Source organism: Dipodomys ordii, unplaced genomic scaffold (genome assembly GCF_000151885.1).
Source record: "Dipodomys ordii isolate 6190 unplaced genomic scaffold, Dord_2.0 Scaffold72, whole genome shotgun sequence".
Lineage (NCBI taxonomy): Eukaryota > Metazoa > Chordata > Mammalia > Rodentia > Heteromyidae > Dipodomys > Dipodomys ordii.
The window spans coordinates 814740-838908 of NW_012267288.1; the positions used below are offsets into that span (position 1 = coordinate 814740).

A 24169-nucleotide genomic window follows, 5' to 3' on the forward strand; every position below is an offset into this window, starting at 1 on the left:
AGTCTCAACACCTGGATAAGCAGCAGGAAACAGCTGTGGTTAAATAAACCGTATTTATCACATGGATGTCTTTTTACAATAAAATGAACCCACCTGAGTTTAGGCAGGAAGTTTATCAATGAAATCCTCTCTACTGGATAAACTGACCATCAGAAGACGACATTGCATTTTGGGGGTTTTTACTGAGATTCCCCTCACTTCAGAGTACCATCAGCTGCCTGTATATGGCTTTGCACCCCCCCAAATCTCCTGCCAAATTCTCCCCATTACTTATTAACAGTTCATTAGATTTGCCACAGTGCAATTTTCCAGCCTGCTGGGCTTCTCATGAATATACAAATGCTTTTTGGGGTGTTTCTAACACAAGGAAGCTCAATTAAGCAGGGATTATTCTCCAGCAGCATCAGATTTAACAGAAAGTAAGTACCACTGAGCAGAATTAACTTGTAAAGTAGGGTTCGGCAAAGGCCTCAGCAAAGGGGAAATTGACTGAACAAGACAAAGCAAAGGGAAAAAACCCAAAGGCACAGGAGTGTTATTGAAGGAAGAGGAACACAATAGGGAAGGAAGATGAGCTCTCTCTGGTGGGTGCATTCAAATGAGAGTAAGATTGGTGTGAATTAAGCTGCTTATTACCATTTGGAAGCAAGAGGGCAAAGAAAAAGGACACAGGGACCAAGATGCTTTGGGATGTCATTGGTTGTGAAGTTACAGAAACTAATTTTCTTCTTTGGCATGCACAACCTTCAGAGCTAGGTGCTCCAAACGATGGAAAGCATATTTAGATAATGAATGTTCCTGGCCCTCTAAACTCTGCTTACACCCATCTCTCTTCCAAAAATTTCCATCATTTCAGCATTGAAGCTTTTCAGGAAGAATACGCTGAGTCTGCCTGGTGGCCAACATACTGTGTAGTACTAGGCAAGTTTTAATAGTGGTGGCAATTATATTGCTAAATACCTCCTCATCCATGGGGATCAAGGCCTCCATTAGACCCTCACCCTTGTCCCCCAGGACCAAGTTTCTTCTATGTTAACTTGGATTTCCCGTGTCCCCGGCCCACCTGAGAGCATACGTCATCCTGTCAGGGCGCATTGCCCTCAAAATCATCAGCTTCTGTATTAAACTTTTCTTCTTCCATTCTTGTGGTAACTTTTCTTTTTCTGGACACTCAGATTCCACCCACTTCCTCCACTGCTTGGCAGATCCTTCCACATCTCGATCTAGCCCCCGAAATTCTTCCATAAGGGCCACTGCCTGTAACAGAGGAGGGAAACAGGATGGAATTCTGTGAGCAGCTCATGTGTGAGATATTGAATCCTAGGGAAGCAAGCTGTGCTAGAGAGTCTTCATTTTCTTCTCTGGATTTACCCTGCAGTCTTTCCTGACCTGCTTAGAGGGTGATCCCTACGGGAGTTGAGGGCTAACTAAGATCCTCAGTTCTCTGGCCTAGTTGGATTTTGCCAATTGGAAAGCACTGGTAGGAGACTGGTTTGGAGTGGGTAAAGGAGGAAGACAAGGGTATTTCTTTCCCAGTTCCTTACTGCAGTGGTGTGCTTTTGTAGTGACTTTCTCAGCCACAGGCCGCAGCTTCTATAGACTAGTTTCCTCCCACAGCCTCTTCTCAGTAGTTCTACAACTTGCTGCCCTCTCCCTTGCCCTTCCTCTCTCCCTCTCCCTTTCTCTCTCTTTAGTACCCTTCTTGTCTATGTTAAACTTTCTTGCCATCACCCCTTTGAACATGCCATGTGTTTTCTAATGGGTTCCTGATGTGAAACAGAGTTGAAATGGAATTCATAAGTCTAAAGTGATGATCTAATTAAAAATACAATCTAAATGTACTATAAAAATAAGACGCAACATATCTGTTTAATGCATGGAAATGTTTGTTTCTTAGAACAAAGAATCAAGGCAAAGTTTTGCATATACTGGACATCTCTAAGGAAGACAAAAGCTTGGAGGAATAAACTCTTAGCAACAGAATCTTCTGACAGAAAAATGAAATAAGGATTAAAATATGACTTCATTTTCCCTCCACAATATTCCATTTTGCGTAGATATTTACAGTGAGAGTAAACTACTGCAATGTTTAATTTTCAACACTACTGAGGAAAAGTAGACAAATACATAAAAAAAGAAATATTTTAAATAAATTGAAAAAAATCATTTAAATCACTTGTTATCAAATGTCCTGAAGCTGTCCATATTGGTTAATGACTTCTCTGTCCATACATTGGCTAAAACTCTTATTTCCAAATAGGAAATTAACCAGTTCAACATGCGAAGATTAATAAAAGAACATCACACTATATAGTATGTTTCTATAACTTTAATGGTGTATATCATCTGTATTTCTTAAACTATCTACGCCAAAGTGATGTAACCATTTAGAGCTGGGCACTGATGGCTCACGCCTGTAACCCTAGCTACTTAGAAGGTTGAGATCTGAGGATCACGGCTCAAAGCCAGCCTGGACAGGAAAGTCTAGGAGACTCTTAACTCCAATTAACCACCAAAAAATTGGCAGTGGAGTTGTGCTCAAAGTGGTAGAGCACTAGCCTTGAGCAAAAGAGCTGAGGGACAGTGCCTTAGCCCTGAAGTCAAGCCCCACAATCACAAAAAAGCCCACAAACAAAAAAAAATTAGAAACTAATAAGATCCTAATGTACCTTGATAGCACTCCATGACTGAGTAGTTAAGAAGTCAACAGGACTTGGGAAAGTGTGTTCAACTGGGAATCGAAGCAGGAAATCCAGTTCAAGGGGGTCAATCTCCTTCTTTCTCAACAAAATCTTGAAAGCACCCAGAATGGAAAAGGATCATTTAGTTTACATAAAAACCACAACGCAGAAAGCAGTCACTATTGAATAAACATGATCAAATAGGCAGAGTTAAGTATGCTGAGAATTCTGGTAGATTTCCATTCTATAACTGAAATAGAGAATCTTACAATATGACTTTGATCTGAAAACCATGATGAGAAATAGGAAGGGCAAATTCATTCCAATTATAACACCTATGGCTATATGCAGCATGATTTGGATGGGTTTCCATGTTTAATCTTCTGTGAGCAGGTAATTTTGCTTTAAATCTTGTGATACAAAAGACAAAAGTTGTTGGGCACTGGTGGCTCATGCCTAGAATCCAAGCTACTTAGGAGGCTGAGATCTGAGGATCACAGTTTGGGCCTGGCCAGCGAAGTCAATATGACTCTTATCTCCAATTAACCACCAAAAAGCTGGAAGTGGAGGTATGTCTCACATGGTAGAGTGCCAGCCTTGAGCAAAAAAACTGAGGGACAATGCCCAGACCCTGAGTTAAAGTTCCAGTACTGGTGTGTGCATATGTGTACAGGCATGCACTCATGTATGCATACACATAGTACGTGTGTGCACAAACACATACACAAACACAAAGCAAAGTCTCCAGTGACAGTGGACTGAATTACTATACAGAGGACAGAACCAGAATCATGATTCTAGTGCAGGTATTCTAGCCAATGAACTGTAAGGTAATGAAAGGTCTTTCTTATATGACTATCTTGAAGAAATCAGAAATTGCCTAATAGATATGACTAAGTAAACACATCATTAACTGGAATAAATTTAAAACAGTGTGATTACAGAAATGATTATAAGTCCACAGTACATTTGGAGGACACAAAGAAATATTCCTGATTTCTACATGCAAACTAGAATACTCCACAGAGTCCGATGAAATTTTTGAGTTATATGCTATCAAAAAATTCCAGATAATCAGTGGTAATACGCAATTAGTAGTGCTTTATTTTATTGACTAATTCATCGTAATTAAATTTAATTTCAGCAAATAAATAATCATACCAATAGATCTGAGGATTTCATTTACATAAATGATCAGGTGTGAGATAGACTGCAATTTGTCTGTGGATTCCAAGGGACGTTTTAAATAGATATGCATGACATTAGTTACCATGCCTGGCTTTTTCCTGTTAGGAGCAATATACATTTTGTAATATTTTGTTTTGTAATGCCTTACTCCTGTCTATCATATATTCTAGAATCCTTATGTTCATATACTCTTATTAGATAACCTAATAGAATCTATAAATATAAAAAACACTAAAAGAGAAGTTGCAGCATACATTATACACAGCTAGTCTTCATGAGATGTTTTTCTTGGGCAAAGCCCTTTGGAAGACCCAAGATATGTAACACCCAGACGTTTCTTCCAGGCTTTAAATGGTAGAAAAAGCCAAATAGTAAGCTAGCTAATAAAAGAAATTTGATTTATATCAAACAGCTTTTCTTTCCATTCCCTTTCTTCTTTTTTTCTCTTTCTTTTCTTTTTCTAAGGCTTAAACTCAGGGCCTGGGCACTGTCCCTGAGCTCTTTGTGCTCAAAGGTAGCCCTCTAACACTTTGAACCACAGCACCACTTCTGATTTTTTGGTGGTTAACTGAAGATAAAAGAGTCTCACAGACTTTCTTGCCTAGGCTGGCTTTGAACCGTGATCCTCAGACCTCAGCCTCGTAAATAGCATGAGCCACTAGAACACAGCTAAAACACTTATTTAAACAAATCTTTTGTATAAGTCCATATGAAAGGAATAAAAGGCCAGCAGGTCACACTGAAGATGTGTACATGAGACCTTAATGGAGTTCTCTTTACCCATTCATGGCTTTGTAAATAGGTTATTTTGTTTTGAATTGACAAATATGTACAGAGTGTAATGTGATGCTTTGATATGTGTTTACATTGTGGAATGGTCCAACCAAGTTAATTAATCTATATATCACCTCATATGATAATCATTTGGGGAAGGCACTGAGATATAAATATAGTCTATTTTAGCAATTGTAAATGTACATTTTTGAGGTACTAGGATTATACTTAGGGCCTTGCCCTTGTTCCGCTCCTGTGGCTGGTGTTCTACCACTTGAGCCATGTCTTCAGCCCAGCATTTTGTTAATTATTGGAAATGTAACATCACAGACTTTGCTGCTCTGGCTGGCTTTTAACTGCGATCTTCTAGGTCTTGCCTTTCTGAGTAGCTATGATTACAAGTGAGCCACCAGTTTCTACATTATTTTTAACTATGTGGAATAGAATAGTATACAGCCTTTAATAAGAAAGGAATTCTTTCATTAGCCAAAACATGGATAAACCCATTCATTGTTTTTTGGTGGTGGTGTTTTTTAGGAGTCTGAGAAATTCATTAGGATCATTCAGATCTGGACTTATAACCCTGAACTCAGAGAATCTTTTTAGTAGGATCTGAAAGACTCTTCATAGGAACTGAGATGGATGTAAGACATTTCTTAAGGAGATGACTGTGGTGGTCGATTAATGTGAATACCCATCTAGACCAAAACATATGATGTAGGCAAAGGCTGGCATATGTTCAAGTTCATGCTCTCCTCAGATCACCAAGTCTTCCAAAGAGGTGTCTTTGCTTTAGCAGAAGTACATGCTGAACAGAGGCATCTGCCTCTGAGATGCTTCTAAGGGATGGATCTCCTTACCTGGAAAGCCATCTGAGACAAAAATGTGAGCTTATCCTTCTCAAATAGTGCCTGGGTGGTATAGAGGAAGATGGCGTGGGTGATGCTCTCCATCAGGACAGAGATGCGTCCCTGTGAGTCCTCCACCTTGTCAGCCTGCTCTATTGCTCTGTGGAACAGCATGTTGAAAGCCTGGGGAATGGAGGTGACCAGAAAAGGGTGACAATTGGTACTTGAATGTCCAGCTAGCCTCAAAGCTCTCTGAGGAAGGAGGAAGAAGGTAGGGTTTTTATGGAGATTACAAAAGCTCTCAAAACAGTTCCTGGCGCTGAGGAAATGCTCACTGTTGGCTTGCTGGCATCATGGTTGTTACTGATAGCTTTCTATAAAACCTACTTAGGTTTTCTTCCTAGAAACCGGAAGAGATTATTCTTTCTCCTTCCACATTTGTACTTTAAAAAAATGTTTTAAACATTTTAACCATAATAAAATACACAAGCATAAAACTACATTAAGTGTATAGTTCATTAATAGTTTTAAATATTCCCATTCTTACACAACCAATCTCTAGAATTTCTTTTCCTTAAACAACTTCCATTGCTCTCTGACATCCATCACTGTTCTTTCTGTGTCTAGGAGTTTGATTATTCTTTGTGAACTACATGACTGGAGTCCCATTTGTCTTCTGGTGATAGGTTTATTTCAATTAGATAATGGTCTCAAGGCTCAACCATATTGTAGCACATATCAGGTCTTACATCTACAAAATAGAAACTGGAGGGAAATGTCTCAGAATCTGAAATTGTTAGTTTAATAAAGGAAAATTATAGGCTCTATTGAGATAAGGTTGAAAAAACAACCTAAAGTCAATTAACAGTTTTTCTCCTTTTTCCCTTTTCACCAAAGAAATACGAAGAATCTTTTTCTAAGACTACTACATTCTCCAAGTCAAAAGCTTCAAAGAACAGTCCCTTACACAGAACAAATCCTAAGAGCATTAAGAACAAATACACAAATGTAATGTGATGTTATTTTACTGACAGTCTACCCACACTGCCTCACTGAAAAGGGAAATAAGATCCCCCAGAGTTGCTGGCCTGCTGCAGCTGCTGTTGACTAGACACTCAGGACTTCTGGATAAAGTCATTGCTCAGAAATAAATGAATTTCCAGGTACAAGTTGAAACTTCTGCTGTTTTCAGTTTTGAGAAACTTTGTGGTGTTTAACTTATTTAGCATTACCTTCAAAGAGAATTGATAGATGGGGTTGATTTTTCTGAGGTCATTAATAACAAAATAAAGCAGAGAGGCTCTGGCTGCCACGGGTCTGTAACACTCTCGGGCCTCGTTGATTTTCCTTTCATTTTCTCTTGCTTCCATTACCTATAGAGGGGCCAGACAAGGTGAGCAACTGATTCTATATACACATCCTTGGAATGAAAGGACATATCTGAGCATGTTTGCCAGGAGTGGGGCTTGAACCCAAGGCCTCAGGCACTCATGGCTGGCACTCCAACCTGTGAGTCCTATCTCCCCTTTCAGCTCTTGGTTGATCTCAAGGCTTTATCTGCTCCAGCTCGCTCTGAACTGCAATCCTCAATCTCAGCTTCCTGAGTAGCATGAGCCATCAATGCATGGCAGAAAAGGATTAGTATTGAAATTTATCTATTTATAATTTATCTATTTAAAAATATTAGCAGAAATTAATTGTACAAAGGGATTTCACTGTGATATTTACTATATGTCTTGTCAAGTTCTTTGATCAGATCCACATGACTGAAGATACTTTCTTTCTTAAATCCTCTCTCTTCCTTTTCAACAGTTAGATTCATACTGTTAAATTAAGTTTACGTGGGAATGGACATCGCTCTTGTGCTTTAAAACTACAGATTTAAACAAACCTAATGGTTTGGGGTTCTCCAGTATTTGTTTCTGAGGAATGTCACCTTCCTGCCTCCCGGTTGTCTTTCTGGGCTTAATAACCCAGCTCTATCACCTCCCAGGGATGGCTCTTAAAAAGTCTACTGGGTCAATTCAATGCCAATAAATTTATTAGGCAACAAGGCATCCAAAAGCAGCCAAGGACAATAATACAACCAATTGCCATGTTTACTAAAATGCCTTTATGTGAAGACTCTCATGACTATCTTATTCTAATGGTACCAAATCATCCATATGCTCACATAGTTCCATTTGTTTTTATGTACCAACCTCTGGGCACACTCACAGAGTGTGTAATTAAGAGGAAAATCCACCATCACCAAATGATTCATTTTTGCTCAAAGGTCAAAAAAAAAAAAGTCTGCTTCTTTCAACTAGGGCTATTTACTGCTGGGTTGATAGCTTTATAAGGTACAATGTTTTTCCCCCAAGAATTTCTTTAGACTTGATTATTTGTATAGAAAGAAAAAGAAAATGTGCAGCTAAGAGGGAAGTCAATACATGGTTATATATAAAGAAGATAGGAAGCAACCTTTTAAGAGACAATTAGAAGTTGACTTTAAAGCTAAGACTTAATTTGCTTAATTGCCCTAATCTTTACTATCTGAGGAGCCACCTAGAATTCACTTACTAGAAAAAAAAAGTAGTGTAATTTGGGATTCCATTTCCTTGCTTAATTTAAGACACATGTATTGAATGTATGGTGACACAGTTTCTGCTGGGTAATTAATAGATTACTCAGTAATGAGGATATTCTAGAAGGCAAGCAAAGGTCTAATAATGAACATTAAAGAGTCAGTGGTCACTTGTGAGAGTCTCAAGTGCATTCACACACTTGGCACATCAGGACTCCTGAGGCATGTTTAGCAGGAGGCCTACTTAATGAAGGCCTTTACTTGCTTTTAGGAAGTATCATTTTCCCGGGGCTAAATAATATATTTTTAAATGGCAAGAGATGAACCCTTACTCCTGCCATCAACAGGCCTGAAATAAAACTTCAGCTCTAAGAATTTCTCTAACATTTCTTCCAACAGAAGCCAGGTGCCAATAATCACTCCTGTAATCCAGGCTACTCACAAGACTGAGGATTGCAGTTCTATGTCAGTCCAGACAGAAAAGTCCCTCTGAGACTCTGTATCCCTAATTAACCACCAGAAGGCCAGAAGCGGTGCTGTGGATCAAAGTAGTAGAGCACTAGCCTTGAGCAAAAGAGCTCAGGGACAGCGTCCAGGTGCTGAGTTCAAACCCTATGACTGACACCCCCCCCCCCGCCAAAGTGTCCAAAAACAGACTGGGTAACTTTCAAGGAGAGACTATAGAATATTGTCATGAGCAATTAAAATGCCTTTTGAGATGTTCTGGCTTGTAAGTTAACAGGCTCCAATTTTCTTCAAGTCTTGTTACATGAAGCTCTGATTTGATTCCTCAGTACAGAAAAAGCCAGAAATGTGGTCATTGCTCAAGGGTGGACTGCTAGTCTTGAGCAAAAGAAGCTCAGGAACAGTGCACAGGCCCTGAGTTCAAGCACCAGGACTGTAAAAAAAAAAAAAAAGGAAAAAGAAAAAACAAAAGAAAAAGAATATGAGCCTACCATATCTACCTTGGTTGAACTGCTCTCTGTGGCATTGGAAGGGCAAGCGCGACACTTTCATCACCATCCTAATCTGTTAAGTGACCTGAACTCCACAGACCATCAGTCCTCTCGAGGGAATTGCTACGTTTGAATCCCAGACTGCCCCCAAGTACTGCACCCGCTGGTGTTCTTCACCCATTCTGACCTGGCGCTCTATTTCTGCTGCAGTGGCCTTGGTTGTTTCCAATCTCTCCACCAGGTCTGTGTCATCCAGGAAGCTCCCCTCTGCTGCAGAAAGGCGCAGGAGCAGGTCATCCTCCAAGAGCTTCAGCTCTATCTTAAAGTCATTTTGGTGTTTTGTCAAGACCAGCTGATGTAAACCAAGAAATGCACGAGACACAGTGATTAAATACATGTTTAAGTGGAGTTTTTAATCCCAAACTTCTCGGGGCTAGTATAGGTATAATGAAACACAACATTGAAGCCATATTACTCTTAATTTTAACTAATTCTTTTCAAACACTTAAAAGGCATAGCAAGAACTGCTTAGAACACCATTATCTGGAGATTGAACCCTTGTCAGAACCATTTATATCATGAACCACTAGGAAGAATTTGTGTAGGAAGAATTTAAAAACTTCTGGTTTCTCCTCTGACATATAAAAGGCCTGGAAATTTCACTCTGTTCTCACAATGATAAAAGGCTAAGCAACAATTCTACTACAGAACCGAGGTCACAAGACCAACTGCCATCCTGAAAATTGTGTAAGTGAAATAGATTAAAACTATTGGAACATAGATCGAAACTGGTCAGTGGCTGGAGACAGAGCTAGACAAATGCCCTGCCAGAGTTCTCACAGTAAAGGCAGAAGAAAACATACTTCTGCCTTAAACAGGGGTAAATAATTACTTTGTGATAAACTCAGGGGAAAAGTAACAATTTTAGGTAGGTCCAGGGTTTTTTGTTTTCCCTAACAAAAACCTGCACACCAGGGAAACTACTTTGCCAGGGCTGGGACCTAGGGGGAGGCCAATTAGACAACTCCAGCACCTCATGACTCCCTAACTCTCCTAGGAAGGGAGAGAAAAGGTTGAGAAACTCTTTTGAAGATCACAGACTAGAAACCAGAGTCTACTAAAAAAAAATCCTTGAGAATTATCTACAAGATTATAGAATTCTAAGACTCCAGAACCATAATCATGGAAGCTGGTATACTTACAGTAGATTGTTAACAGAGAGCTGCAAGACTCAAATTCTATTTAAGAAAGGAGGTTCAGGGAAATTCAAAACAAAAAGGAAGCTAAGATTAAGAATTCTAGAAGACATTGAAGGCTATACCATCTATGGCTACAGGAAACATTTAAACACAGCTATATAAACATAAAATTCTACACTGAAACACTAAAACACTATCTTGGTTCCAACTATCCAATATATATTGTGATTGGCTTTCAACAAAAATGCAAAAAGACATGCTAAAAGGCAAAAGACACAGTCTGAAGAAACAGTGCAAATCTCAGAACAAGATGCAGGAGTATCACACCTGCAAGCTTAGCTATTCAGGAGGCTGAGATCCAAGAATACAGATTCTAAGTCAGCCAACGCAGGCAAATCATTGTGACTCTTATCTATAATTAATGAGCAAACCTCTGGAAGTAGAGACAGGACGCAAGTGATAGTGACAGCTGTGAGCAAAAAAGCTGAGCAAGAACACAAGGCCCTGAGTTTAAGCTCCAGGGCTGGTATAATAAATGAAACAAAATGCAAGTATGGCTGGATGTATAAATTATTGCAGGGAAATTAAAAATGATGAGGTGTCATATACTAAGAGCTCCAGTGAAGAAATGGACAACACACAAGAGCACGTGGGAAATAGATGAGCAGACAGATAAAAAAGCTCAGTGAACCAAAATAGAATACTAGAAATAAAAACACCAAAGCAAAAATGAAGCATGCTTTGATGGGCTCAATGATAGGCTGGTCATGGTCAATGATAGGCATGGTCAAGGAAAGATATCTAGTAGAAACTTCTCTGAAGAAAATCAAGAAAACTTCAAAGTTCAGAAGGCAAAGAATACCCAAAATCTATTAGATAACATACGTGTAACAGGAATACCAAAATGAGGGAAAAAAGGTTAAAGAAATATTGGGAGTAATCACAGCTAAACATTTTCAAATTTAATGATGGAAACCACAGAATGCCAAGAAGTCTACATCTAAGACACATAACATTCAAACTGCAGAAATCCCAAAGCAAAGCACATAATCTTGAAAGAATCCATGGTGGTAGAGAAACACCTTACCTATGGAGGGAACAAACATTGATAGACATACCAGAGAATTCCTGTAGTGAAACCGAACGAGGAAGAAAATGTAAAACATTGGGGGTGGGGGAGGTAACCAAACTAGATTTTTGTCTCCCTGTCAAATTACCCTTCTAAAATAAAAAAGAAACATAAGTCTGCGTAGACAAACAAAAATGAAAGAATTTTGCTGCAGTTGACCTGTTTGACCATAGACATTTTATTCACTGACCTGTTTATTCAAAAGTATGAGAGCAGAAACATATCCAGTGGATTCTTTTATGCCTTGGACCTTAGGTAAATAAACTGAATGACAGTAATGTTGTAAGGGTGGGGAGGAGAATGGTCTCTGCAATACCTCTGAAGCAGTTTAGTATATCTCAACACGAACCTAGATTGGTTGTAAGTGTATCTTAAAAACACTAAGGCAACCACTGAAATTGTTTTTTGAGTATAATTTCCATGCTAAGGGAGAAGAGATTTTGGAATCATGTAAAATCCTCAGTTGAAATCAGAGAAGGCAGAGAGAAAAAAGATATAAACAAACCCAAACAAGTAAAAATGTGACAAAGATGGCTGATAGTAATCCAATTCTATGAATAATCGCTTAGAAAGTGAGTTGTTTAAATGAATTAAAAAAACGGCATAGACTGGGAGAGCTTATTAATGACAAGACCCAATGAATGTTGTTTGCAAAGCCCAACAACTATTTTCCCTCTTTTACTAACATATATTAATTGGACAAAAGTGCATATCTTTGATCACATTCGCCCCCTCCATTATTCTTTCCAATTATGACAGTTGATAGACGACCTAAAAACTTGTAGGAACTCAATGTCATTAATCAACTGGATCTAATGACGTATTAAAAAACAAAAACTTTCAGGGCTGGGAAGGTGGCTCAGTGGTAGAGCACTTGCTTGCCTTGCATGCCTGAGGCCCTAAGTTCAATTCCTCAGCACCACATAAGCAAAAAGAAAAAAGCCGAAGTGGCTCTGTGGCTCAAGTGGTAGAGCGCTAGCCTTGAGCTGAAGAGCTGAGGGACAGTGCCCAAGCCCAGAGTTCAGGCCCCACGACCGGACCCCCCCCCCAAAAAAAAAACTTTCAACACTATCTCACAATGGAACATTTTCACAAAATGGATCAGAGAGTGAGCCACAGAACATACTTTACAAAGTTTAAAAGAATTAAAATCATAGAAAGTATGCTTGTGCAGCACTACAACATTAAATGAGTTGTCAACACATAGGTAGAAGGCAGAAAGGCCAGGAAAACTAGGAGAACAACGCACTCAAGCATTTTTTCCCCATTCCTCTTCTACTCCCTTGCCCCCTTCTCCCATTCCAACCCCTTTCCAACCTCTTCTTTCTCATCACCATCTTGGCACCAGTTTAGTTCATGTCCAAAATATACCAATACCCCCTCCTCTTGGCCACTAATCAGAGTGTCAGAGTTGCTTGCTCTAAGGACTGAGCAACACAAACTGGACAATATAGAAGTAAAGGGTTCCCATAGGTCAGCCAGGGTGCACCAGCAGTGCCCAAGCCTTTATGGAAAAAGTCAAGACATAAATGAGTCAGCTCACGAAAGAAAACACTGATGATGGGAAAGAGAGGAGCCCCCTCTTCCAGTAGTCCCCAGAGACCACAGACCACTTCCTTCTTGAGCTGTCCTATCTTCACCCTACTTGCCTCTATACCAATGACACTCAACTTATGACCCAAAAGCCAGCACCACTCTCTATTTTCTTACCTTAAGTTTCTCCAAATCTGGCCTTTCAATACTGACTACCTCTGCCAGCAGCTGGGCTTCAAGACCATCTTCTGTGACTGTGAAATTGAGGAGGGTTGTCTGAGCTTGCAGTTCTGGCTTATAGTGAGGATTTGCCAGTTTGGTGTGAAGGATGAGGCGGAAGTTCTTGTTAAATTCACATTCTTTATCTCCAATTTTGATATACCTACAGGGGACATAACACAAGTGGTTAAGAGAGGCCTGGAACAGATGCTCAGGCATCATTCCATTCCTGTAATCTGATAGTGTGTCAGCCAAAAGACAGGAGAGTAAGGTTCCCACTGCTCTCAGTTTTCTTAAAAGATAGGACTAAAAGTTACTGTGAAAGCTCTGCATGACCAAGAAACCTCATATGAGAAATGGTGACAGCAATAGCACTCTCCTTGTAATGTCAATCGAACACTTAAATACAATCAACCTTACAGCAGCAAATGTTAGCTTTTAATATCTTTCCTGTGATTAAACTTATACTAAACATCGTCAATCTTTGTTTCCTTGCAGAAGATCCTATTATTTTCATAGCAAAACACTGCTATTCTTTACGGATAACACAGGGATGTAAGTTTCAACGTAAATGTATATACATATATACATGCACACATGCATATATATCTGCATATGTATATATACATGTAGAGTACATCTCTATTTTTAAATGCATTAATGTGTAAAGTATTACTGTACAATAAATCATTACCATATACATACATTTTGTCATTAAAATGTATATTTTATTTTTCTAAAAGTAAAATATTAAAAATATATACATAATTAACCTTACTTTTTACTCTCTTCAGCCTCTTTTATGTTCTCTTTTTTGCTAGGATCCTGCTATTTGTATTGCATTAGATAAGAACTTTTCAGTTCATGCAATAGCCAGGACAGATAGAGAAACCCAAACCATGCATACTGGCACTTCTCAAACTTTTTAGGTAGCTAGAACTTCACAGGATGAAGAGTCATGTAAGCAGCTGGCCAAAACAAAAAAGATCTGTCTTCTGTTGTATCTTAACATCTCCCTATTAAGTGTATAGGACTTATGGATTGCAGGGATGCTATCATCAAAATGATAGGATTTTATGCAAAGCCCATGTAATTTTTAATCTAAACATAATAGTTTAAGCCACAAGAAGAGAAGACATATTTACTACCAGTTTCATTGACATACAGGTGAAATGGTATTTCACTACTTTGATCAAGTTCAGAAAATCAAGTATAGTCAAAAGAAAAGACACTATGGAACAGGTTGAGCATTTACTTGCAACAATTAACAAATAGTGGGTGAGCTATCAGAATAAAATAATGCAGCAATTTCAAGAAAGTTGTTGGGGGGGTAGATGTTGTTTAAATGTATCTTAGTCACAGAAGGATGGTGTCTGAGATGTATTGGTCACTCTACTTGCATGGAGAAATTTTCATGAGAAAATTCCTTAATGTAAAGAGATTATAAAGAAGTATAATTTTTGACAGGGGTCAGTGGCTCATGCCTATAATCCTATTTAGGAAACTGAGATCTGAAAATTGCAGTTTGAAGCTAGCTTGGGCAGATAAATCTTCAAGTACTTATCTCTAATTAACCAGCAAAAAGCCAGAAGTGAAGGGATGGCTCCAGTGGCTTAGTGCCAGCTATAAGAAACATAGCCAAAGGAGAGCACAAAGCCCTGAGTTCAAGCCCCATTACCAACAACTCTGCAAAAGGGTAATTTTCCTATGTTACTAAAGCTTTACTAACCTGAAAATGAATGTTTTAAATCTCAGAGGATAAAACTCATCAGTATTCCAAAGTGATTGTTTCCAGGACCACATGTGGACAGCAGAGCCGCGGAGGCTCAGGTGCCTTCAGTTGGGTCTCCTATACCCATGGGTGCAGAATCCACAGATAGAGAGGCTCCCTTGTGTACTATAATGTATGTGAATCTGAAAAACCTTAGGCCTACCTTAGTCACAAAAGATCACACATTGTATCATTCCACTTATTGGAAATGTCCAGCCTGAGCAAATCAATAGTGACAGAAAATAGATTAGTGGGTACTTAGGACTTTTAATTCTGAAACTGATTATGATGATGGCTATCCAAATCTGTGAATATACTACATACTAATGAACTATGTGCTTTAATTGTACACTTGAAATGGATCAGATATTATGTGAGTTATATATCAATAGAAATCTTGAAAAAAATTAGAAGGTCAAATCATTCACATATGAATTTTTATCATTAGGTCAGCTTAGCAACCATGTCAACTGTAGCTTCTCAGAGGCTCATTCTTATCTTTTGAGTACAATGAAGCATGTCACAGCATGGTCGCATTGACAAGGACACTTGTTCTGTGTGTGTGTGCATGTGCATGCATTGCATATGTGCATGAGTACCAATGTTTGAACTCATTCATCATGCATTCTCTTGGCCTTTTCTTTCATCACTGGCATTTACCCTTTGGTTCTGATTTTTACTGGTTAGAGATAAGAATTTTGCAGATTTATCTGCCCAGTCTGTCTTTGAACTTTGATCCTCAAATCTTGGCCTCCTGATAACCTGCTCACCCCACCCCCCTTTTTTTTTTGATTGCCAATACTGGGGCCTGAACCCAGGAACTGGGCACTGTCCCATAGGTTTTTAAAAAAATTATTATTGTAAAAATACCATACAGAGGGGTTACAATTACAGGGGCAAGGTAATGAGTACATTTCTTATCAAGCATTGTTGCCTCCTCCTTTGTTTGTCCCATAGGTTTTTGCTCAAGGCTAACGTGCTACCTCTTGAGCCACTGTTGCACTTTTGTTGTTGTGCTAATTGGAGATAAGAGTCACAAAGACTTTCCTACTTAGGTTAGCTTTGAGCTATGATCCTCAGATCTCAGCCTCCTCAGTAGCTAGGATTACAGATATGAACCACCAGTGCCTGGCTAGCTTGTGCATGCACTTATGTGTGCTCGAGTAGGTGTGTGTAGACATGGCTAGCCTGGCCCTGTTTTGAGTGACAGCATACTCAACCAGATCTGTAGTGGAGAGAATCATTAAAACTTCCATCACTTGAGCTTTCCTTTGTACAGAGTTCCAAAATTGTTCCAACAAATACATCTGAGGAAATCTCTGCTAGTACTGCTCACTAATTGCTCTAGTCTAGTCCTCACAATTGCATATTTTTCTTAAGTGAACTTCAAGAGTGTCCATGTCATGGGTCTTGCATTTAAATGAGACATCAAAGTTTGCATTTCCATAATGGAGCAAGCACATACACACCTGTGTACATTCTGTGTAAATTTCTGTTTGTTACTCCATCTGGAGACTCTCAGAGAATGCAACATCTGGCAAAAACTTCCATGGTATCCAGTTGACTTTTCCCTCACTGGCTGATTTATTTTCACTAGATTTAAGTTTGTATTTCATAAACTTCATGTTCTAATCACAGAGTAAGACAATTTAGTATGTTTGTGTTTTAACACTTTAAATTGAGACTCAGCCCTGGTAATCTTACAGAGACTGAGCTCTGGATGATTGAAATTTAAAGCTAGCCTAGGTAGGGAAGTATGTAAGTCTCTGTCTCCAATTAATTAGCAAAATGTTGGGATGGAGGTGTGGCTCAAGTAGTAGAGTGCTTGTTGTGAGCAAACAAGCTGAGCAAATGCAAGGTCCTGAGTTCAAACTCTGATACTGGCCAAAATTGAAGAACTCTAAAGCAAGATTAAAATTTTCTTGATTAGAATTTTCATGATTGTTGTGCTCTTATGGGACAGCACTTATGCCAGAATTGGGAATTATGGGTAAGAAGTTAATTTTGAGACAATCGTGGTGTATATCAATGCTATGTGTGTCCCCTTGTGTACATAAGAATAAAAGCAAATCACTAGCAATGTAACATCTTTTTTAAAGTACTGTTAGAAAAATCTAGATCTTTTGGAGCACCAATGTGATGCCAGAAGTGGAAAATTGTACCCTGACTCAACGTGAGGGGTTACAGTCAAGAATAAGTGCACTAAAAATACTGTATAAGGGAGGAACTAATGCAATAGTAATATATACAAGACAACATGTTAGACATGGTCTGTACAACTTGGGGATGAGGGTGGGAGGAGGGAAAGTAGGAGAAAGATGAGGGAAGGGGCAACAAGTTTGACAAGAAATGCATTTATTACCTTACTTATGTAACTGGAACCTCTCTGTATAGCACTTTGACAATAAAAAAAGTGAGCAGTGCAAATAAAAATTGTATAAAATGATCACGTATATGAGGCACACACAAAGCATAAATAAACTTTCATCATTAGACACTTGGGTTGCATCCTCAAAATGTCTCCTTATATATAAGCAAATATCTTAAAAATTTTAAACTAAAAATCTGAAACACCTCTGGTTTGAATATTTCAGATAAAAGGTACTCACTCAGCCTGTAACAAATGTTAGGGCTTAGTGCGGAATTCCTCTAAAAGGGGAGGGAAAACCTGTCATAAGAGGACCGAAGCAAACATTTCAGGCTCCATGGGTACAGACATCGTTGTCATCTATGGTTCTCATGTACAACCCTTTCAATATCATTCTCAGCTGACTGGTCCTGCAAGGTAGGTCATTTGCCTGCATCTCTCTGTTTCCTTAATTTTTTTTTACTTTAAGTACTTGTACAAATGAGTTTCATTTTCACAAGACAGACTATGAGCACAACACATCTTGGTCAATGTCACACCTTCCATCCTTCTCCCTCATTATCTTTCCCAATCCCATCCAGACCCTTAAATTATGTAGTTCAACTTTTATATCATGAAAATTGAACATGGTGGCTGTATTTGGTCACTCTTGCCCCTCCTAGCACGTCTCTTCAAGATGGTGCTTCCAGGGTAATTTCTTCTCAAAGCATTATTAGCTAGTGCTTCCAATCAACAACTACAGGAAAATATCTCCCCCTATCTGAATTCTCAAGGAAAAGAACTTCCACAAACAAGGCCAACTTGGCACATGGGGCTCTGATAATATTCAGAAGATTTAGGGTGAATATTTTAACTGGTTAAATATTTAGCCAAAACTCTGAGCTACAGCCATGCTCTATAAGACTCTTGGTGTTACTCTGGCTGTGTATCTCCCTTGTAGGCATTCACGCATCCTGAGACTCTAGCAAACCTGAGTTGGAGAGCCATACACATTACTTTGATAGGTCTTATTTCCTCTGTGAGGAGACAGAGTTAAAGGCTGATGGGGAGCCAGGGGAAAGGCAGGCGTGGAAGAGTTCTGCTACGGCAAAGAGGAGAATGCTTTAAAATTAGGTTTTACATTTTGCTCAGAAATATAATGCAATAGCTTTAGATTTCCCAGTGATAGTAAATTATCCTCAATTGGGTGTTTATGATCTATGAAAGGCAAAAATTGTATAATGACTCAGTAAGTTTTATCACTGCTGTTAGGTTAATTTTTGGTTAATCTCCTATCTGGGAAAATGAAACTAGACTGTTAGTAGTCTCTCATGATTTGAAGAATGAAAAAAAAACAATGGAGTTAACCAGAGGGGTGGGGAAAACAGAATTATTTTGCTGTCTTTGTAAAGGACAGGAAATGCAGACTTCTAGAACCAAGGGCAGCCACCAGTTCCTGAAATTAAACCAGGAGCAAGAGCAGAAGGGAAAAGTCAAAGACTAGGAAGTCTAGCTCCTTTCTTAAAGCAGGGCTCTTAAGCCACTGCTGGCCTCACTGCCACCAAGACGGGGTATACTGGCCCCTGCCATGAAATCACACTGAGCATCAAAGGGTGTCAGAGTATCAGTTGCGCCCAGGGGACCTGGGTAAGCTCCTCTCCCCTTCTCTGGCTGAGATTTGCTGATTTAGAGGTGACATACTGATTTTGAGACCTTGGAATTGGAAGAAAAATTATTTTTCCCAGTACAAACACTATGCTGTAATTGACTAGGACATCAGTAAGTCAAAAACATCCCATCTCACCTAGAGGAGTTGTAACTTTTGAGCATGCAGTGCCCCTAGAGATGGTCCAGCTGATTCCTTTTAATGGACTTGGAGAATTTATGATTTTATTTATGATCACATCACTTAAGTGGCATTGTAGGATAGGTCAACCTGTTCTGACAGACCTGTAATATCTCAGTTAAGCTGTTTGACTGATCACAAAATGATATTGAAAGAATATGATGGACTTGGGGTGGATCAACAGCACCAGAGAAACTGCTGCTAGACTAAGACAATTTTAACATGTTAGAGCTTATTTGGAGGTTCTATCAGGGGAGTGTAGCTACTCATATACCCTTGAATGAAGACTGGTCTTCCTGGGCTGGGAAGATGGCTCAGTGGTAGAGCTCTTGCCTTGCATGCATGAGGCCCTGGGTTTGATTCCTCAGCACCACATAAGCAGAAAAAAATAAGCCGGAAGTGGCACTGTGGCTCAAGTGGTAGAGCGCTAGCCTTGAGCTGAAGAGCTGAGGGACAGCGCCCAGGCCCAGAGTTCAGGCCCCATGACCAGACCCCCCCCCAAAAAAAATGACTGGTCCTCCTCTATCTAGGATGGTCGTCCTCTTCAATGGAGCGTGCAGCTTCGGGAGGGACGCACAGGGAGCTGTGAGGGAGGAAGGGAACATACACCTAGCCAGCCAGATCAGCCCAGTCAACCTTGGTGATCAATGGGGTAGCAGATGTCATAGCCAGATGGCTCTCACATCCTAATTTTTAACATTTTATGGTTGAACTAGACCCCTGTGGTGAGGACCCTTTGGGCTGATCATGTTGAAGACCACTCCAGAAGAACTAGCTTGTCCGTGTGAGGACCTCAGTGTGGCTTGGAAGGAGGAGCTATAGAAACTGCAGCTGGACCAGGTGAGATCTGCTTGGGCTCCTGACAGGTATCTTAGGAGACTAGGACAAACATAGTATGACTGCTGCCAGCCCTACCACCATCCCTGACTTAAGGAGAAAGTAGTAATTTACAAAGTGACCTGTTGCAAAGTGCTCAGCCAAATTGTCGAATCAGCCTATCCCCATCTTCGACATGGAAAGTGAGTATATCTACTCTCTGGCCTTGGAGTGTCTAGCTCATCTCTTCAACTGGATTCCTCTGTCTACCAGCATCACCCAATCCCTTTTCTTTACCATCTTCCATTTTGCCTGCTTTGGGAGTGACATCTGGGCTAGAAAGTTGGCAGCAGTGAATGGCTAGAATTGTGTCCTGGGACAGGAACATGGCAGTTAGCTTGAGTGAACAACTGATATGCCCAGGTGAACATATGAATTCTACGGACACACTTCAGGATTGCCCCAGATGTTATTCACAGGCACTAAATACAGGCAAACAAAATAAATTTTCCTCCCAAACAGAGTACTTACCAAAACTGTTTAAAGATAACTTAAAAGGGAAGATAGTGGAGGCACCTACAAAGACACACATTTGGGAAACAAAAATTCAAGTCCATCAAGAACAGCAACTACATAAACACTTGTTATTTAAGGGCATCATACATCCTTTATTGAGTATTTACTCACATCCATGATGAGCCACTGAAGGATTTTTTTTCAAATTATGGCAAGATAGAAGGGAGACAGAAGTCAAGATCAAACTATGAGATCAACTATGGACCCTAAAGAACAACACTTCAACATTTGTAAAAGACTCCAGCTGGAGATGCCAAACCACGTAACAACAACCAGTCACACTTTTCAACCAAAGGAGGTACCTGATACAAATGTACAGGCATCACAGGATGAGAAAACCCACAATGATAGGTTTGCTCAGAAATGGAATGAACTTGGGAGAACTGCTATGAAAAAGACAACTTCTAAAATTGTGTGGACTAGGCATTAAACAGCTGAGAGCCTGTCAAATGAGAAGACAGAAGACACAATCAGGAATTTCCAGGCAGGTTTGCTCTCAAGGGTTTTGTCTCAAAATAGACAAGGTAAAACAACAGTAGACAAATGTTAGTGTGGGAGAAACTAGCCTAAAAGACTGATACAAGGAAAACAGTAATCAATACTCAAAAGAAAGTGCTCAAAACACCACAAAACTATTCAAAAAACAGCAAGGCATGAAAGAATCTAAAGTATTTCCTATTACTACTTACGAAATTAGACCTGGAACAGATATTCACAGAAATTCCTCTGTGAGGAAGTCTTTTGATTTGAAGATAATGGAAAATTTCTGCCATGGATGATCATTTTGAAGTTTTTCTTAGGAATTGTTTTAGTCATATAACATTGATTCTATAGAAGGGCATTATTGAAGTGTCTAGAATCTAACTAGTGTACTGGCTGCCATTAACATCTTAGTAAATGGGAAATTCTAGAAAATTATATCTGAAGTTTTTCCTCACTTAAAATTTCTGGGACAGGGGCTGGGAAGGTGGCTCAGTGGTAGAGCGCTTGCCTTGCGTGCATGAGGCCCTGGGTTCAATTCCTCAGCACCACATAAGCAAAAAAGAAAAAAGCCAGAAGTGGCACTGTGGTTCAAGTGGTAGAGTGCTAGCCTTGAGCTGAAGAGTTGAAGGACAGTGACCAGGCCTAGAGTTCAGGCCCCATGACTGGACCCCCCCCCAAAAAAAAAAATTTCTGGGACACATACTTTCCCATACCAGGAACATTCCTGAAACATTGGTTCACAGTCCCAGGCTAGGGTTTCCAGCCCCATAAATGACTGTTACAGAGGAAGCCTGGGAACATGACCCAGTGTTTCAGTAAAGCTCCTGTCTAGGAAATTCTAATCTGTTTTGTGTGTTCCAGAAAGTATGATAAATGGAAAAATCACTTCTATAATATTTGTGGGAAATTTGAAAGATTAAAGAAAGATAATTTTATAAAGATGTTTTTCAGATGAGCAACTTCTTGAATATGTTGGCTAGTATAATTGTTTTGGGAAAAGTACATATTGGTAAATCTTCCCAGATATGTTTTCTGTTGATTGATATAAGATATATTTTACTTAAAATTAGAATTGTCTAGAGTTTGCTGAATTTAATTATTTGTAATTACATAGCTGTACAATGTTTCCATGTTATTTCTATGTAAAATATATTAATGCAAAAATAGGCTATCACCAGAAATCTTCAATGTGATTTGAAGTTCAGCTTTAAAGGATTTAGTAAAATATTGTTTTTACATTTTTGAGAAACTGTAAGCAATGGAAAACTTCAAAAATAATTTTCTAGAAATCTTCCTTTATTTGAATATGAAGTGAGTTCATGTAAAATTGGAGAAAAGATACTGTTCTCCTTAAATGTGGTTTAATTTTAGCATTAACATTTTTCATATATACTTTGTGGTGCTTCCAAGAATTTGTAAAATCTGAAAAATTTCCAAAATAAATTTCCTTTCAGAAGGAAAAATTGGATTAACATTGACTTCTCCAGTGTTAACTTGAAATTCTATAAATAATAAATTAAAAATAGAAAAAATAAGTCATTTAATTTATAGCAAAGTTTTGTACCTCCTGGCTTTCAGAGATAGAAGACAATATTTGGCAAAATCAATTATTTTTTATAATAATGACAGTCATACCTATTAACCTTTACAATTCAGCTTTTACTGAAACAAGCTTTGTCAGAAGCAGGGGAGGAAGGGAGAGATAGAATGAGTGAATACAGTCATAATAATCTATGTTCATATATGAAAATGGAAGCAGATGAACTTGAGGGGATGGGTGGGGTTGGGAGAGATGATGGAGGAGGTTGAAGGGTGACATTGATCCAGAGGCACTAAACACATAAAGTAAAATGCTAAATTGAAGCCTGGATGTACAGCTATTTAAAAGATAACCTTAAAATGAAAACAGAAAATTAAAATAAAATTCAGGACAATTTTATGTGACCTTCCCACATATGTTTACAAGACATTCCAAACAATCTCATCTTCTTTATAACTCTCCCTACCCCGTCCCATTCTCTTTCCCAGTTGTTACTGATATTTAACAGTCTATAAGATGCTTATCAAATATGTATAAATTGTATTTTTATGTAGCTTGCCTTCATATATATCATGTTTATAAAATTCAGTTTTATATGCTAGATTTTCATAAAAATCAATTATACTGAGAATATGAAAAATTATTTAAAAGTTTACTCAAAACCTAGGCAAAAAGTATTTTGGCATGAAAAGATGTATTTAGTCTGGACTTCTTTCTTCTAGAATGAATAGCTGGAAACTAAGGAAGACTCTTACTAAAAATGTTCTCCAGACAGTGTACTTACAATTGTTGAAAATAATATGTTTGGGATCATAAAAACTTAAGAGAATATCTCTAGCAATTAGAACCATTTGCTCTGCGTACCAGAACAAATGCCATTTGTATTTTTTATGGCCATCCAAAGTTAATCATGGAAGACCAGACACTCCATTTAGAATAAAAACCAACTTACAAGAGCAGATCAATGTCCTACTAGGACACTGGGAATTCTTTACCTGGAATGTTTGCAGTAAGACTTTTAAAAGATTTGTAAAATTTAAGATTTAGAGAGATATCTAAAGATCTGTACTATTATTCTATTAGAGACTCTCACTTTAATGTCAACAGTTCAGATAGCTAACATATTCTCGAAATACAAGGAATTCCACTGCGGGGGCTTTTTAGTACCAGTTGTCAGGTAAAGAGGTAGTAGGTGGGTTTAGGGTAAGTAAATAATATAGTCCCACCAGCTGGGGGAGGGAGAACCAAATTCCAGAGAAGAAATCAACTTTTCAATGGACATCTAAAAGCCTTCAGCACATCCTGCTGTTTAAAATTAAAAGCTGCTAGGTTAGACTTGTGAGCTCCCACAGTTATGGCTGAGTGTAGCCAGAAAGCTCAGGTGAGCCCAGCAGCAAGAGGGAAGCTGTCACTTAGCAACCCCAGCAGGAAGGGCTGTGCAAGTTGGTCAAACGGGGTTTGTCAAGAAAGGTTTTGGCTGAAAGCTGCACAGCTGGCAAGACGTTGAGGGAAAGGAAGGAAGGAGTCCTCAATGGAAATGAGTTAATTGTCTTACTGCTTCATACTGTTAATATAACCAACATATCCTTCTAAGATAAAAGCAAACTTCAATTAGGATTAAAAAAAATTTTAAGCTGCTGTTTCAGAACTCTGTACAGAGAAGAGAGAGCCAAGATAGAAAATCACAGCAGGAATTT

General features: G+C 38.9%; 1 protein-coding gene across 1 annotated transcript in view; it reads right to left on the reverse strand.

Annotated features, from left to right (window-relative positions):
• Dnah11 (dynein, axonemal, heavy chain 11) overlaps positions 1–24169 on the reverse strand; it is a gene marked incomplete at its 5' end in the record, with an annotated part of 289761 nt that overhangs the window by 25044 nt on the left and 240548 nt on the right. The window contains 6 exons of the mRNA XM_013023983.1: positions 1064–1257; positions 2670–2792; positions 5504–5674; positions 6724–6864; positions 9201–9365; positions 13052–13256. Coding sequence (XP_012879437.1) covers positions 1064–1257; positions 2670–2792; positions 5504–5674; positions 6724–6864; positions 9201–9365; positions 13052–13256 — 999 coding nt within the window. The remainder of the gene's footprint in view (positions 1–1063; positions 1258–2669; positions 2793–5503; positions 5675–6723; positions 6865–9200; positions 9366–13051; positions 13257–24169) is intronic.